Source organism: Nansenia antarctica (genome assembly GCF_963989245.1).
Source record: "Nansenia antarctica genome assembly, chromosome: 3".
Taxonomy (NCBI): Eukaryota; Metazoa; Chordata; class Actinopteri; order Argentiniformes; family Microstomatidae; genus Nansenia; species Nansenia antarctica.
In genome coordinates, this window is record NC_137688.1 from 71,203,037 (window position 1) to 71,218,036 (window position 15,000).

Here is a 15,000-nt window from a genome sequence, read left to right on the forward strand (position 1 = left end):
TAGATCAGTGTGTATATCAGTGTATGTGTGTGTGTGTGTCAGTGTATATATCAGTGTGTGTGTGTGTGTGTGTGTGTGTGTGTGTCAGTGTATATATCAGTGTGTGTGTGTGTGTCAGTGTATATATCAGTGTGTGTGTGTGTGTGTGTGTGTATATCAGTGTATGTGTGTGTGTCTGTGTGTGTCAGTGTATATATCAGTGTATATATGTGTGTGTGTGTGTGTGTGTGTGTGTGTGTGTGTGTGTGTGTGTGTCATGGCAGCACTGGGGCCAAGTCACGTCCCACTGCAGTTAACCAGCCTGGCTCAGCCAATCACAGCGCAGCATGTGACACAGGGCTGCTCTGTCATATTCCAAGGCCACACCCCCTATTCTCTGTCTCTCTCTCTCTCCAACCCTCTCTCTCAGCCTCTCTCTCCCTTCCCCTCTCTCTCCTTCCATCTCCCTCCCTCCCTCCCTCTCCCTCTCTCTCAGGGTGTTGCCATAGTAACGTTCTGCCTCACCAGGGCCTGTCTGTCAGGCAGCCAGCAGCAGCAGAAGGGGGCGGGGCCTCAGGCCGTGACTCATACAAGGTTAGAGAGTCAGTCAAGATGGCCGCCTGTTCAGCAGAGACGCATTACTGCATTACTGCTGCTGCGCTGCTGCTGCTGCGACTGAATTAGAATCCTGTTACACATGTGACCACTGCTGTCACACGTCTCCTCTACCCCCTCTCTCTCTCCCTCTCTCGCCCCCTCCCTATCTCTCTCTCTCTCCCTCTCTCTCCCCCTCCCTATCTCTCTCTCTCCTTCTCCTTCTCCCCCCCTCTCTCTCTCTCTCTCTCTCTCCCTCTCCATCTCCCTCTCCCTCTCCCTCTCCCTCTCCCTCTCCTTCTCCCTCTCCCTCTCCCTCTCCGTCTCCCTCTCCCTCTCTCCCTCTCCCTCCTTCAGCTAAATCTGGTAGAGAGGCAGTTCATCTATTTGGACTCTTTCTGAAGCAGACCAGTTAGTCACCCAAGGTCCTGTCATTCCTCCACACCCCTCCTCTGTAAATGTCTAGATTATATACCTCTGTAAATGTCTTAGATTATATACCTCTGTAAATGTCTTAGATTATATACCTCTGTAAATGTGTCTAGATTATATACCTCTGTAAATGTCTTAGATTATATACCTCTGTAAATGTCTTAGATTATATTAATTGAATATAGTAATTGTGGAATGCACTGCCAGTTTTAACCCTAACCCATCTTTTTAATATTGCCTTTAAATGACTAAATGATTAAATGATGATTATATAATGATTAAAGCACTTTGAGCTGCAACGTTTGCAGGAAAAGCGCTCTACAAATAAAGGTTGTTATTATGTGTATATTCTTTCCTGTGAGAGATCCTGCAGGTGCATTAGTAGACAACACACACACACACACACACACACACACACACACACACACACACACACACACACAGTAGCAGACCATACAGAGGACACAGAGATGATCTACAGTAAGACTCAAATCAATCTGCCAGGCAGGGTGGGCGGAGGAATGTCTGTTACATAACAGTATTGATATGTGTGTGTGTGTGTGTGTGTGTGTGTGTGTGTGTGCGTGCGTGCCTGCGTGTGTGTGCGTGCGTGCGTGCCTGCGCGTGTGTGTGTGTGTGTGTGTGTGTGTGCGTGCGTGCCTGCGTGTGTGCGATTCACATCTACACTTCGAGCTGAATCCAACCGTACCTCTAGCACAATGCAAGTGTGTGTGTGTGTGTGTGTGTGTGTGTGTGTGTGTGTGTGTGTGTGTGTGTGTGAGTCACCTTGCCCGTGGACTTGACTCCCTTCCACACGCAGAAGTAGACCATGACCCACACGGCCATCAGACACAGCATCAGCTCCCAGTTCACTACCCCGGGGTGCTCCAGACCCTCCGAGATGTTCAGAACCTTGTTCCTGAGGAGGACACACACACACACACACACAGTTACTACTATACACTTCTTTCTTTTGTTATTTTATTTTTTCTGAGTGGGGCAGTCCCACTCATATTTTTCTTTTTATTGATAGAGACAGACAGTAGAGATTTGACAGGAAGGATGGGTGAGAGAGAGAGAGGAGGGATGACATGAAGGATGGGTGAGAGAGAGAGAGAGAGGAGGGATGACATGAAGGATGGGTGAGAGAGAGAGAGAGAGAGAAGGGATGACAGGAAGGATGGGTGAGAGAGAGAGAGAGAGAGAGAGAGAGAGAGGAGGGATGACATGAAGGATGGGTGAGAGAGAGAAGGGATGACATGCAGGATATGTCCACGGACGGAGTCAAACCGGGAACCTAGGGGTAACATGGTCGACACTTAGTCCACTACGCCACCTAAGCGCCCCACTATTTATACTTCTGACTGTCTCCTGTCTTATTTATAAATGGACTGCACTTATATAGCGCCTTTATCCAAAGCGCTTTACAACGGCCTCTCATTCACCCATTCACACACACATTCACACACCAATGGCGGCAAGCTACCATGCAAGGCGCCGGCCCGCTCACTGGGAGCAATTTGGGGTTCAGTGTCTTGCCCAAGGACACTTTGACATGTGGCCAGCCGGGGCTCGAACCGTCAATCTGCCAACCTAGCGATCATTAGACGGCGGCTCTACCTCCAGCGCCACAGCCACCCCATTATTTGTCACTTACGTCCTGTACTTTTATCTTGTATTACGCCTAAGGCCTGATTGTCTGGTGCTGCAATGTCAGGCATGGGAGGACGGGCTGATTGTGATGCAGGGAGGGAACTCGACTGACAGCAGCCAGTAAAAGACAAGGAGACCAGCAAGCCCCTCCCCCCGCCTCTGCCACCATGACATGGGATGTCTGCCCCTATAAATACCCCCATTGTCTGGTCGTCACGGAGACCAGAGATCACATGATCATGGCTGACTCAGAGCGAGTCATGGCAGTGCAGGGGTCAGTTGTCCTGAAGCAGAGGTCAGTCTAGCAGAAGACCTGAGAGCTCTATTGGGCTGATATGCCAGCAGAAGACCTGAGAGCTCTATTGGGCTGATATGCTAGCAAAAGACCTGAGAGCTCTATTGGGCTGATATGCTAGCAGAAGACCTGAGAGCTCTATTGGGCTGATATGCTAGCAGACCTGAGAGCTCTATTGGGCTGATATATAGATCCTCACCTTCGGCATCTCCAACTGGTTCCACAGCTGCACAACAGCGGAGAAAAACGCGCTACAGAGAGTCGTGAGAACAGCACAGAAGATCACCGGCGCCCCCCTCCCCTCTCTGGAGGAGCTGTACAACACACGCTGTCTCAGGAGGGCCTCCAAGATCTCCAGGGACCCGACCCACCCTGGGCACGTACACTTTGTCAAGCTGCCCTCGAACAGGGGGTACAGGACCCCGGCCGCTAAGACAAACAGACTGAAGGACTGCTTCTACCACAGGGCCGTCAAGGCCCTGAACACAGAAAAGGCCTAAGTTCTGGGCCCAGGACAGTCCGGACGGATTGTATGGCAGCTAGTGCTGAGGCACAAACATGTACATTTTCAAGCCTGCAAACTGTGACACTTTAAAATAATGTGAAAAAATACTCTTTGTGCAATATGACAACCCTAGTTGACTATCTGTGCAGTATAGTACAGTGGATTGTGTACATAGCCTTTATTGATGTAAACCAGCTCCTTACCTTCTTGTGATTTTATGCATTTATGCATTTTCTAAAATGTGTTTTTTTTTTCCCCCTTTCCTAACACCAGGGGAGCCACCCCTCCTAAATTTCGTTGTTTGGTACCTGTACTGTAGCAATGACAAATAAAGTCCATTCCATTCCATATGCTAGAAGAAGACCTGAGAGCTCTATTGGGCTGATATGCTAGCAGAAGGTTTGAACATATTCTATGAACTATGAATGAACTGTGCTCCTCTGTCTCCCAGCAGCAGGGCCTGGCTAGCTCGCTGCTGGTGTGTCGACACAATTACCCAAATCACCTCGAGTTAGAAGTTCGTAAATCGAAGTGACACTTTCCAAAACAAGGAAGTCTTTTATCCTATCCCAAGTTCTAATCTTAGACAACGGATGTTTTGATTTTTTAACCAACAACACACGGACAAACACACATAGCCGCTGTTTCTTGGCTAACACCGCGCTCGCTAGCTTCAACCCCAAACAGAGAGGCTGTGCTGCACATGTTCCCTAAGCCACCAGCGTCGTCATGACAACAACACATAAACCTCGCTCCGCCACCGAAGGATTGGATCTAAACTAACCTCTCTCTGTGTGTCTCTCTCTCTCTCTCTGTCTCTGCCTGTCTGTCTCTCTGTCTGTCTGTCTCTCTCTCTGTCTCTGTCTCTGCCTGTCTCTCTGTCTGTCTGTCTGTCTCTCTCTCTGTGTGTCTCTCTCTCTGTGTCTCTCTCTCTCTCTCTCTCTCTCTCCCTCTCTCTGCCTGTCTCTCTGTCTGTCTCTCTCTCTCTCTCCCTCTCCCTCTCTCCCCCCCTCCCCCTCTCTCTCCATCCCCTCCCTCCCTCCCTCCCACAACAAACAAACAAACAAAGTGACTCACTCCCAGAACTCGATGATGGGCGAGCGCCCGTGCAGCGCCAGGTCCTCGCAGGTCATGTTCCCGTAGGAGGCGTTGTTGATGGTCCCGTTCAGACAGTCCTCGTGGCGGAAGTGCTCGATGCAGCCGGCGCTGTTCCACGGGTTGTTGCAGGTGGACCAGGGCAGGACCGCGTTGAAGGACCGGATGAAGTAGTAGAACCCCCAGGCCAGGACCATGATGTAGTAGGTGTTACAGAAGAACACTATCACCATGGACGCGTAACCGAGACCTGTGGAGGGGGGAGGAGGGGGGAGAGGGGGGGGGAGGGGGAGAGAGGGGGGGGGGGGGACAGAGGGAGGGGGAGAGAGAGAAGGGGGGGACAGAGAGAGGGGAGAGAGAGACAGAAACAGAGAGAGAGGGGGGGGAGAGAGAGAGGGGGAGAGAGAGAGGGAGAGAGAGAGGGGGGGAGAGACAGAAACAGAAACAGAGAGAGAGAGGAGGGGTTAGTTTAGGTACAGTTCTTCTACAGTATATAACCCAGGCCTGAGGACAGAGAGACGATCATTTTGTTTAAAGTTGTGGAAGAAACCTTGGGCGTCTATCCAACATGTCATAACCCAGGAGATGGGGGGGGGGGGTCTATCCAACATGTCATAACCCAGGAGAGGGGGGGGGGGGTCTATCCAACATGTCATAACCCAGGAGAGGGGGGGGGGGGGGTTCTATCCAACATGTCATAACCCAGGAGAGTGTGTGTGTGTGTGTGTGGGGGGGGTAGGGGTCTATCCAACATGTCATAACCAAGGAGAGGGGGGGGGGGGGGTCTATCCAACATGTCATAACCCACAGCCTATAGACTATATACTGGAGGGAGACAGGAGTCAGTTTGATGTGTGGTTTAGGAGTGAACGTAGCCCAGGTATAGCCCAGGTACAGCCCAGTTCTAGCCCAGGTATAGCCCAGGTATAGCCCTGTTCTAGCCCAGTTCTAGCCCAGTTCTAGCCCAGGTATAGCCCAGGTATAGCCCAGTTCTAGCCCAGTTGTAGCTCAGTTCTAGCCCAGGTACAGCCCAGTTCTAGTCTAGTTCTAGCCCAGGTATAGCACAGTTCTAGCCCAGGTATAGCCCAGTTCTAGCCCAGTTCTAGCCCAGGTATAGCCCAGTTCTAGCCCAGGTATAATCCAGTTCTAGCCCAGGTATAGCCCAGTTCTAGCCCAGGTATAATCCAGTTCTAGCCCAGTTCTAGCCCAGGTATAGCCCAGTTCTAGCCCAGTTCTAGTCCAGTTCTAGTCCAGTTCTAGCCCAGTTCTAGTCCAGTTCTAGCCTAGTTCTAGCCCAGGTACAGCCCAGAGAGGTGTTAGGAGGAGAGGGTTGTGACAGAGCGTGTTATTGGATAACTGTGTTCTACCACGTCTCCAGCTCCTGTTCATGAATCATTAAAGGAAAATCATAAAAGCTGCAGTTCACTGTTGCAAAACAACGAGCATGTGACTTATTATTATTATATACTCCTACTGAGACTTCTACTCATACTGAGACTGGGAACATGGAAGTAGCAGTTTGAGAAATGACCCTCAGAGAGCAGATAGACTACCGTATTTTCCGCACTATAAGGCGCACTTAAAAGCCTTTAATTTTCAAAAAAACCGACAGTGCGCCTTATAATCCGGAGCTCCTTATATATGGATCAATTGGTTAATTGGTTGATCCATACTGGTTGTACACGGCGCTCAAGGCGCTCTGTCAAAATGTTTCAGTACGACTGGTAAACTACAAAGCCGCACCGCTTGCAGCATTACGGTAATCAGTAAACACCGGTACTGTGCTTACTCACAGTCCCACACCACTTGTGTGTGTATAAAGACCCCAAGTAAAGAAGACTAAACAGAGCTTCAGAGGGAACAAAGCGAGATGGCCACAGTTAGAGGACAAACTCGAACAGTGGGTTGTTGAACAGAGAGCAGCAAGTAGAAGCGTCTCTACAGTCACTATTCGAATGAAGGCAACAGCGCTAGCACGGGACATGAACATCGATGAATTTCGAGGCGGTCCTTCTTGGTGCTTTCAACTTGAAGTTTTAAAGTACCCACTCGATATAATAAACAACAGTTTAACGATCACTAAACACTTATAATTTGTGTATTGGATTCATTATTCTCGTTTGCCGGAGGCTACCGGTAAGGGAGGGTTGACTTGTAAACATACTTTCGTTGTAGTTTTAGTTTAGTTTTAGACTATGTAGGCCAGGTTTTGTATTGTATTTGTTTGTGGTGGATGTTGTATGCCTGTGAACAGGGGGGTGTTCCACTAAAGGTGGATCAGTATAGCGGCGCTATAAATAAATGCGGCGCTCAGGGAATTCGAGATTGGATTTCAAGCCTCAGGTGATTCCTCGAATGAGGATCAGCCTTGTGTCATCAGTGTTCACAGAAGACAGGCTTACAAATCTTCGATATGGGCGCGTGCACGCAGACATACGCAGCCCAGAAGAGTCGATCTGTCGAAATGAAGATACTCCACTCTGCAGGGGTACTACATTTGCGCAGCATTCCGAATTATTGATTTTTTATGAAGACGGAAAAATAAGATGTAAAATAGTGCAATACTGCCGCAATTAACAAGGCGAGGGAAATGGTTTGGCAAGAAATTGCTGACCGATTAAATGCGTAGGTCATACTAGCCCCAGTTATTGTTATATGTTCATATTTTAATAAATGAATATTTACTACTGTGGTGATATGAGCAGCAGGCTACAAACCGTCATATCGCCACAATGGCCTAGTGGTATCGACCGCTGCCATAGGATTTATTCGTCATTTTATATCGGTGGTTCAAATCCCTCTTCAGGCGCACTTTTTACTGCATTTCGTTGTCTGAATCTAATCTAAAATCTCATCTAAAAAAGTATGTAGGCTATAAAATTATGGTGCAGGCTAATTTACAAGAACTGACACGATTACAATGGTGTTTGAAACCTTTGCATGAAATCTTCGGTTAAATGTAAAAAAAAAAAAAAGAATGACTTAGTCAAGTCTCGAACTCGCAACCTTTGGAACTCGAGTCCGCAGCCTTAACCATTACGCCAGCCAGACCGCTGTGATGACGCCAATGCAAGTTGAGACAATTACCTCTTTTTTTCTATCGATCTATCTATCACACTTTCAAAATATCAAGTTATCTATCACACAATCAAACTATCTATCGATCGATCACACTTTCAAAATATCAAATTATCTATCTATCACACAGTCAAACTATCTAATCAAACTATTTAATCTATCTATCTCGTGTGAAGTGGGAACTAATATTTCCTAAAAGACACATGAGGAACTTTCGTTCAGGGTTTAGTTTCCGCCTGTGAGCCTTTTTTGACGCACGGATGACTATAGCCTGTGTTTTAGCCTGGTCGGGACCAGGCTAATTATATCTGACTCAGAAGGAGCTCAACCAAGCAGCGAATTATTTGAGCCACATTGATGGCACCGAACGCAAGCTAACATTTTCGAGGCTTAGAACTTTATCGAGGCTTAGAACTTTATCGAGCTTTGTGGAATAGGGCCCAGGTCACACTTGAAAATGAGCCCTTGGGGCTCAAAGTGTTTTTTACCTGTATAAATTGTGAACTGTGTGTTCATCTATGTGTACTTATGTGTTTTTAGCATGTCGATGTTCTCCCAGTATGTTGTCATGTTATTAAAATACAGTTGAGACCTTCATAGCGATGTGTTTTGTTAGCAGCGTTCGTAGCTGTGGCTGCGTTCAGAGTCACTTTTCTCCCATTCAGTGTTTGAGGTGAACCAACATTCAAATACGCCTGTCGTGTTCAATCTTTCTCTGATTTGAATGTATGACACATCATTTGAAAGCTTACAATCTGTAGTTTAAGCATGTGTAAAAACTGAAAAATTACGTTGCACATTTCACCAGGAGCTGTCACATATTGGTTGTTGGTTATAATTGTATAGCCTATTGGTTGTTTTCTGGTGTTGTTTTATTGTTTTGCTCTGTTTGTAGTCTACTTGATGTATTTTTATCAGCTGTTAAATCACCACAGCGGTTAATCCACTAATAGAGATAATACCAGATTGAAAATGATTGTAGCTAACTACTCTACACCTCGTTCCAAATTATTATGCAAATTATATTTTTCTCAGATTTTCCTAAATAGTCGATGCAAATGACAATCAGTATAATTTTCAAGTAATCAACCGTTAGAGTATAATTCACATTTTATTGAACAAACCTCCCAATGATAACAGTATTTTTTTTTTTAAATAAAAAACTCAAAATGCACTGTTCCAAATTATTATGCACAACAGAGTTTCAAAACATTTGATAGGTTGTAAAGAACTAAAAATTGTAATTTGATGAATTTAGGGTTAGGAGGTCATATTAGGAGGTCATATTTACTGAAATCAAAAGCTATTTCAAACAAAAACATCTTAACAGGTCAAGTTACATGTTAACATAGGACCCCTTCTTTGATATCACCTTCACAATTCTTGCATCCATTGAACTTGTGAGTTTTTGGACAGTTTCTGCTTGAATTTCTTTGCAGGATGCCAGAATAGCCTCCCAGAGCTGCTGTTTTGATGTGAACTGCCTCCCACCCTCATATATATTTTGCTTGAGGATGCTCCAAAGGTTCTCAATAGGGTTGAGGTCAGGGGAAAATGGGGGCCACACCATGAGTTTCTCTCCTTTTATGCCTATAGCAGCCAATGACACAGAGGTATTCTTTGCAGCATGACAGTGGGCTCAGAAATACATGAAGACTAATTTCCAAACAGTCTTGTTTACTGATGAGTGCCGTGCAACCCTGGATGGTCCAGATGGATGGAGTAGTGGATGGTTGGTGGATGGCCACCATGTCCCAACAAGGCTGCGACGTCAGCAAGGAGGTGGCGGAGTCATGTTTTGGGCCGGAATCATGGGGAGAGAGCTGGTAGGCCCTTTTAAGGTCCCTGAAGGTGTGAAAATGACCTCGGCAAAGTATGTAGAGTTTCTGACTGACCACTTTCTTCCGTGGTACAAAAAGAAGAACCGTGCCTTCCGTAGCAAAATCATCTTCATGCATGACAATGCACCATGTCATGCTGCAAAGAATACCTCTGTGTCATTGGCTGCTATAGGCATAAAAGGAGAGAAACTCATGGTGTGGCCCCCATTTTCCCCTGACCTCAACCCTATTGAGAACCTTTGGAGCATCCTCAAGCAAAATATATATGAGGGTGGGAGGCAGTTCACATCAAAACAGCAGCTCTGGGAGGCTATTCTGGTATCCTGCAAAGAAATTCAAGCAGAAACTGTCCAAAAACTCACAAGTTCAATGGATGCAAGAATTGTGAAGGTGATATCAAAGAAGGGGTCCTATGTTAACATGTAACTTGACCTGTTAAGATGTTTTTGTTTGAAATAGCTTTTGATTTCAGTAAATATGACCTCCTAATATGACCTCCTAACCCTAAATTCATCAAATTACAATTTTTAGTTCTTTACAACCTATAAAATGTTTTGAAACTCTGTTGTGCATAATCATTTGGAACAGTGCATTTTGAGTTTTTTATTTAAAAAAAAAATACTGTTATCATTGGGAGGTTTGTTCAATAAAATTAGAATTATACTCTAACGGTTGATGACTTGAAAATTATACTGATTGTCATTTGCATCGACTATTTAGGAAAATCTGAGAAAAATATAATTTGCATAATAATTTGGAACGAGGTGTATATCTCGTGGTCGCAGCTATTGCGAATTGCTATTCACGTGAGTCAGCTGTGAATCACCGCAGGTCCTTGACGCTTGTTGCAAAAATGGATGACGAACGGCTGATACTTGAGGTGGAAAAATATATATTTTTGACAGTGGAGCAGGTAGAACGTTGACGGTGACAACGCTCAGGTGGAGCATGGACAACGGGAAGTTGACACAACACCGATGGAGAGGTGACGCAACGCAGTAGGTGGAGCTTGGGCGTAACGCAACCCCAGTCAAATCTTCTATTCTATGCGCCTTATAATCCGGTGCGCCCTGTATATGAAAACAGTTCTAAAATAGGCCATTCATTGAAGGTGCGCCTTATAATCCGGTGCGCCTTATAGTGCGGAAAATACGGTACTGGTGGAGAGAGAGACAGTCTGTGTGTGTGTGTGTGTGTGTGTGTGTGTGTGTGCATGCATGCATACGTGTGTGTGTGTGTGTACGTGTGCGCACTGCGCATGCATACGTGTGTGTGTGTGTGTGTGTGTGTGTGTGTACTGTGTATGCATGCATGTGTGTGTGTGTGTGTGTGTGTGTGAGTGTGTGTGTGTGTATGCATGCATACGTGTGTGTGTGTGTGTATGCATGCATACGTGTGTGTGTGTGTGTGTGTGTGTGTGTGTGTGTGCATGCATACGTGTGTGTGTGTGTGCATGCATATGTGTAAGTGTGTGTGTGTGTGTGTGTGTGTGTGTGTGTGTGTGCGTGCGTGCGTGTGTGTGTGCATGCATACGTGTGTGTGTGTGTGTGTGTGTGTATATATATGTGTGTGTGTGTGTGTCCAGCACCTTTGAACAGCGGGGCGATGTTCCAGACGTTGATGCTGCCGGCCTTCATGAACTGACCCAGACTGATCTCCAGGAAGAAGATGGGGATCCCCCCCACGAACACGATCAGCATGTAGGGGATCAGGAACACTCCTGGGGAGGGAGAGAGGAGGGGTGAGAAACACTCCTGGGGGGCAACAAGAATATGAATTAATTAATTAATTTGACACGTTTTTAAAATGGGGCATACAGTTATCGAGCCTAGAAAGTGGTCTAGTGGATAGTGAGATGGACTGGTGATGGGAAGATTGTGAGTTCAAATCCCACCTGAAACCACACCACCACTAGTGTGCCCTTGAGCAAGGCACTTAGCCCTCAGTTACTCCAGGGGGAATGTCCCTGTTCAATTCATAATTGTAAATCGCTTTTGGATTAAAAGCGTCCGGAAAAACTGCTAATTCTTTTCTAATTCTAAAAAGCATTACACGTATAAAAGAGGAAAAAAGCTGTCATGGATAACACAAGGAAGCCAGAGGCTTACTTCCATTGCCTCTTATTGCCCTTGACGTTAAAAGATGTCGAAAGGTAGAGAGAGATAGAGAGATTAGATAGAGATGAAGGAGAGAGGAGGACAAGCAGGGACATTGGCAGGTCAGGTTTGGCATACAGGCAGGAGTTTATAATAATTCAATTTGTATATATATATAGTACAAAATGTATCTTCATATCATATAATATAATATCATATATAATGACGACGAGCAACGAACAACGAGCCTGTCCTCCGATTTCTACCTCCGCCAGCCTCCCCTAGTGTGTTCTGTAATGTGACAGCATCACCATGTCTGTATGCTGCTGCTGGTATATATATATATATATATATATATATATCTATAAATAAATCTACAGTATATATCTGGTATATATCTATGTATTTTGATTGATTGATTGAAAACTTTATTAGAATGTTTGCAGAAGTAGGTACATGAAAGTACATATTACATACAAGGTCAAACTAAGAGGATAAAAACCCAAGAAAGCCACTGGCTTATTTCAATTGGGGTCCTTGATTTTCAATTCATCGTTACATGTAAGACAGACATAAGAAAAGAACTAGTACTATCTACATGATAATACAGACAAATAACTATTACTATCTACAAGATAAACGTACATCCATCATGGGAAGAACAATACAACAAAACATAAGGTATGTACAGCGGGTAGGACAGGTGGGGGCATACACCACAGGTGGGGGCGGGGGACAAAACACATATATATCTGGTATATATCTATATATACATCTATATATCTGGTATATATCTATCTATATATATCTCTCTCTATATATATATATATATATATATATATATATATATCTGGTATCTCTCTCTCTTCTGACTCATGTGTTTAGGTTCCATCTCAACACTACCACCCCTCCTCTCTCTCCCTCCTCTCTCTCTCCCTCCTCTCTCTCTCCCTCCTCTCTCTCCCTCCTCTATCTCTCCCTCCTCTCTCTCCCTCCTCTCTCTCCCTCCTCTCTCTCCCTCCTCTCTCTCTATCCCTCCTCTCTCTCTCCCTCCTCTCTCTCCCTCCTCTCTCTCTCTCTCCCTCCTCTCTCTCTCCCTCCTCCCTCCCCCCTCCTCCTCTCTGTAATCTCTGGTGTCTCATCATCAATGAGCTGATTTAATACGCTACGAGACTCCGCCCCCTCCATCAATGAGCTGATTTAATACGCTACGAGGCTCCGCCCCCTCCGGCTGCTAATTGGCTCAGAGAAGAGGAGGCGGCCATTTTGTGTCTGAGGGCAGGCGTACCTCGTACACGCCGGGAGAGAGAGAGAGAGAGAGAGAGAGAGAGAGGGACCCAAATAAACAAATGGATGTCGCAGGCGTGCCTCGTACACGCTGGGAGAGAGAGAGAGAGAGAGAGAGAGAGAGAGAGAGAGAGAGAGAGAGAGAGAGAGAGAGAGGGACCCAAATAAACAAATGAATGTCGTCACGCGCGGTGGTTCCTCTCAGACAGCAGCAGCAGAGGAGGAGGAGGCTGGTGGGGGGGAGGGAGGAGGGGGAGAGGGAGGGGGAGGGAGAGGGGAGGAGGGGGGAGGGGGCTGGGAACGGGAGCAGCTGATTGGCTGGTACAGATGATTCATTGAACAATGCACTGCAGTACTGAATAGAGCCCCGGATGACATCACCTCTCACTGACTGACGGCACGGAGAGAGAGAGGGAGGGAGGGAGGGAGGGAGGGAGAGAGAGAGAGAAGGAAGGAGAGAGAGAGAGAGTTACACAAGCTCTGCAGGCGAGTGAGAAAAGCCAATTTAGAGAAACCACATGGCTGCGCAGAAGAGATGAGGGAGGAGAGAGAGAGGAGAGGAGGGGGGAGAGAGAGAGGGGAGAGAGAGGACAGAGAGAGGGGAGAGAGAGGAGAGGAGGGAGGAGAGAGAGGACAGAGAGAGGGGAGAGAGAGGAGAGGAGGGAGGAGAGAGGGACAGAGGACAGAAGGAGGGCAGAGAGGGGAGATGAGGGAGGAGAGAGGGAGGACAGAGAGAGGACAGAGAGGGGAGAGGAGGGAGGAGGGAGGAGAGAGGGACAGAGGACAGAGGGAGGACAGAGGACAGAGGGAGGACAGAGGACAGAGGGAGGACAGAGGACAGAGGGAGGACAGAGAGGGGAGAGGAGAGAGGAGAGAGAGACAGAGGACAGAGGGAGGACAGAGAGGGGGGGGGGACCGAAGACTCTTGACAGAGGACACCCCCCCCCCCCCCAGACAGCCCAGAGGACACCCCCCCCCCAGACAGCCCAGAGGACACCCCCCCCCCAGACAGCCCAGAGGAACATCTCCTGCATTAATCACAACCAGGACGACCCTCAGGCCTGCTGGAACCTTCTGGCACAGTCACTGCTCCAGACTGGCTGCCCCTTTAAGACAACGCTGCCCCTTTAAGACAACGCTGCCCCTTTAAGAGAGAATGCTAGCCCTTTAAGACAACGCTGGCCCTTTAAGAGGACGCTGGCCCTCTAAGAGGACGCTGGCCCTCTAAGAGGACGCTGGCCCTCTAAGAGGACGCTGGCCCTCTAAGACGACGCTGCCCCTCTAAGAGGACGCTGGCCCTCTAAGAGGACGCTGGCCCTCTAAGACGACGCTGCCCCTTTAACAGGACGCTGACCCTTTAAGAGGACCCTGCCCCTTTAAGAGGACCCTGCCCCTTTAAGAGGACCCTGCCCCTTTAAGACAACGCTGCCCCTTTAAGACAACCCTGCCCCTTTAAGACAACCCTGCCCCTTTAAGACAACCCTGCCCCTTTAAGACAAGACAACGCTGCCCCTTTAAGACAACGCTGGCCCTTTAAGACAACGCTGCCCCTTTAAGACAACGCTGGCCCTTTAAGACAACGCTGCCCCTTTAAGACAACGCTGCCCCTTTTAAGACAACGCTGCCCCTTTAAGACAACGCTGGCCCTTTAAGACAACGCTGGCCCTTTAAGACAACGCTGCCCCTTTAAGACAACGCTGCCCCTTTAAGACAACGCTGGCCCTTTAAGACAACGCTGGCCCTTTAAGACAACGCTGGCCCTTTAAGACAACCCTGCCCCTTTAAAACAACCCTGCCACTTTAAGACAACCCTGCCCCTTTAAGACAACGCTGACCCTTTAAGACAACGCTGACCCTTTAAGACAACGCTGCCCCTTTAAGACAACCTTGCCCCTTTAAGACAACGCTGGCCCTTTAAGACAACGCTGTCCCTTTAAGACAACGCTGCCCCTTTAAGACAACGCTGGCCCTTTAAGACAACGCTGCCCCTTTAAGACAACGCTGGCCCTTTAAGACAACGCTGGCCCTTTAAGAGCGTGATGACAGGGGGGGGGGGGGGCTGTGCTGCGCTACACCCCCCAGTCTGAATGGAGGGATTCAGCCTTGCAGGAGATGAATAGTCTATGACACACACACACACACACA

At 47.4% G+C, this 15,000-nt stretch overlaps 1 protein-coding gene across 1 annotated transcript in view; it reads right to left on the reverse strand.

Moving 5' to 3' along the window:
• The window catches only part of slc6a8 (solute carrier family 6 member 8), a gene marked incomplete at its 3' end in the record, with an annotated part of 57,137 nt that overhangs the window by 28,357 nt on the left and 13,780 nt on the right, over positions 1-15,000 (reverse strand). The window contains exons 2-4 of the mRNA XM_080526113.1: positions 11,061-11,192; positions 4,536-4,803; positions 1,792-1,924 (exon numbers count right to left, since the gene is read on the reverse strand). Of these exons, the coding sequence (XP_080382239.1) occupies positions 1,792-1,924; positions 4,536-4,803; positions 11,061-11,192 (533 nt within the window). The remainder of the gene's footprint in view (positions 1-1,791; positions 1,925-4,535; positions 4,804-11,060; positions 11,193-15,000) is intronic.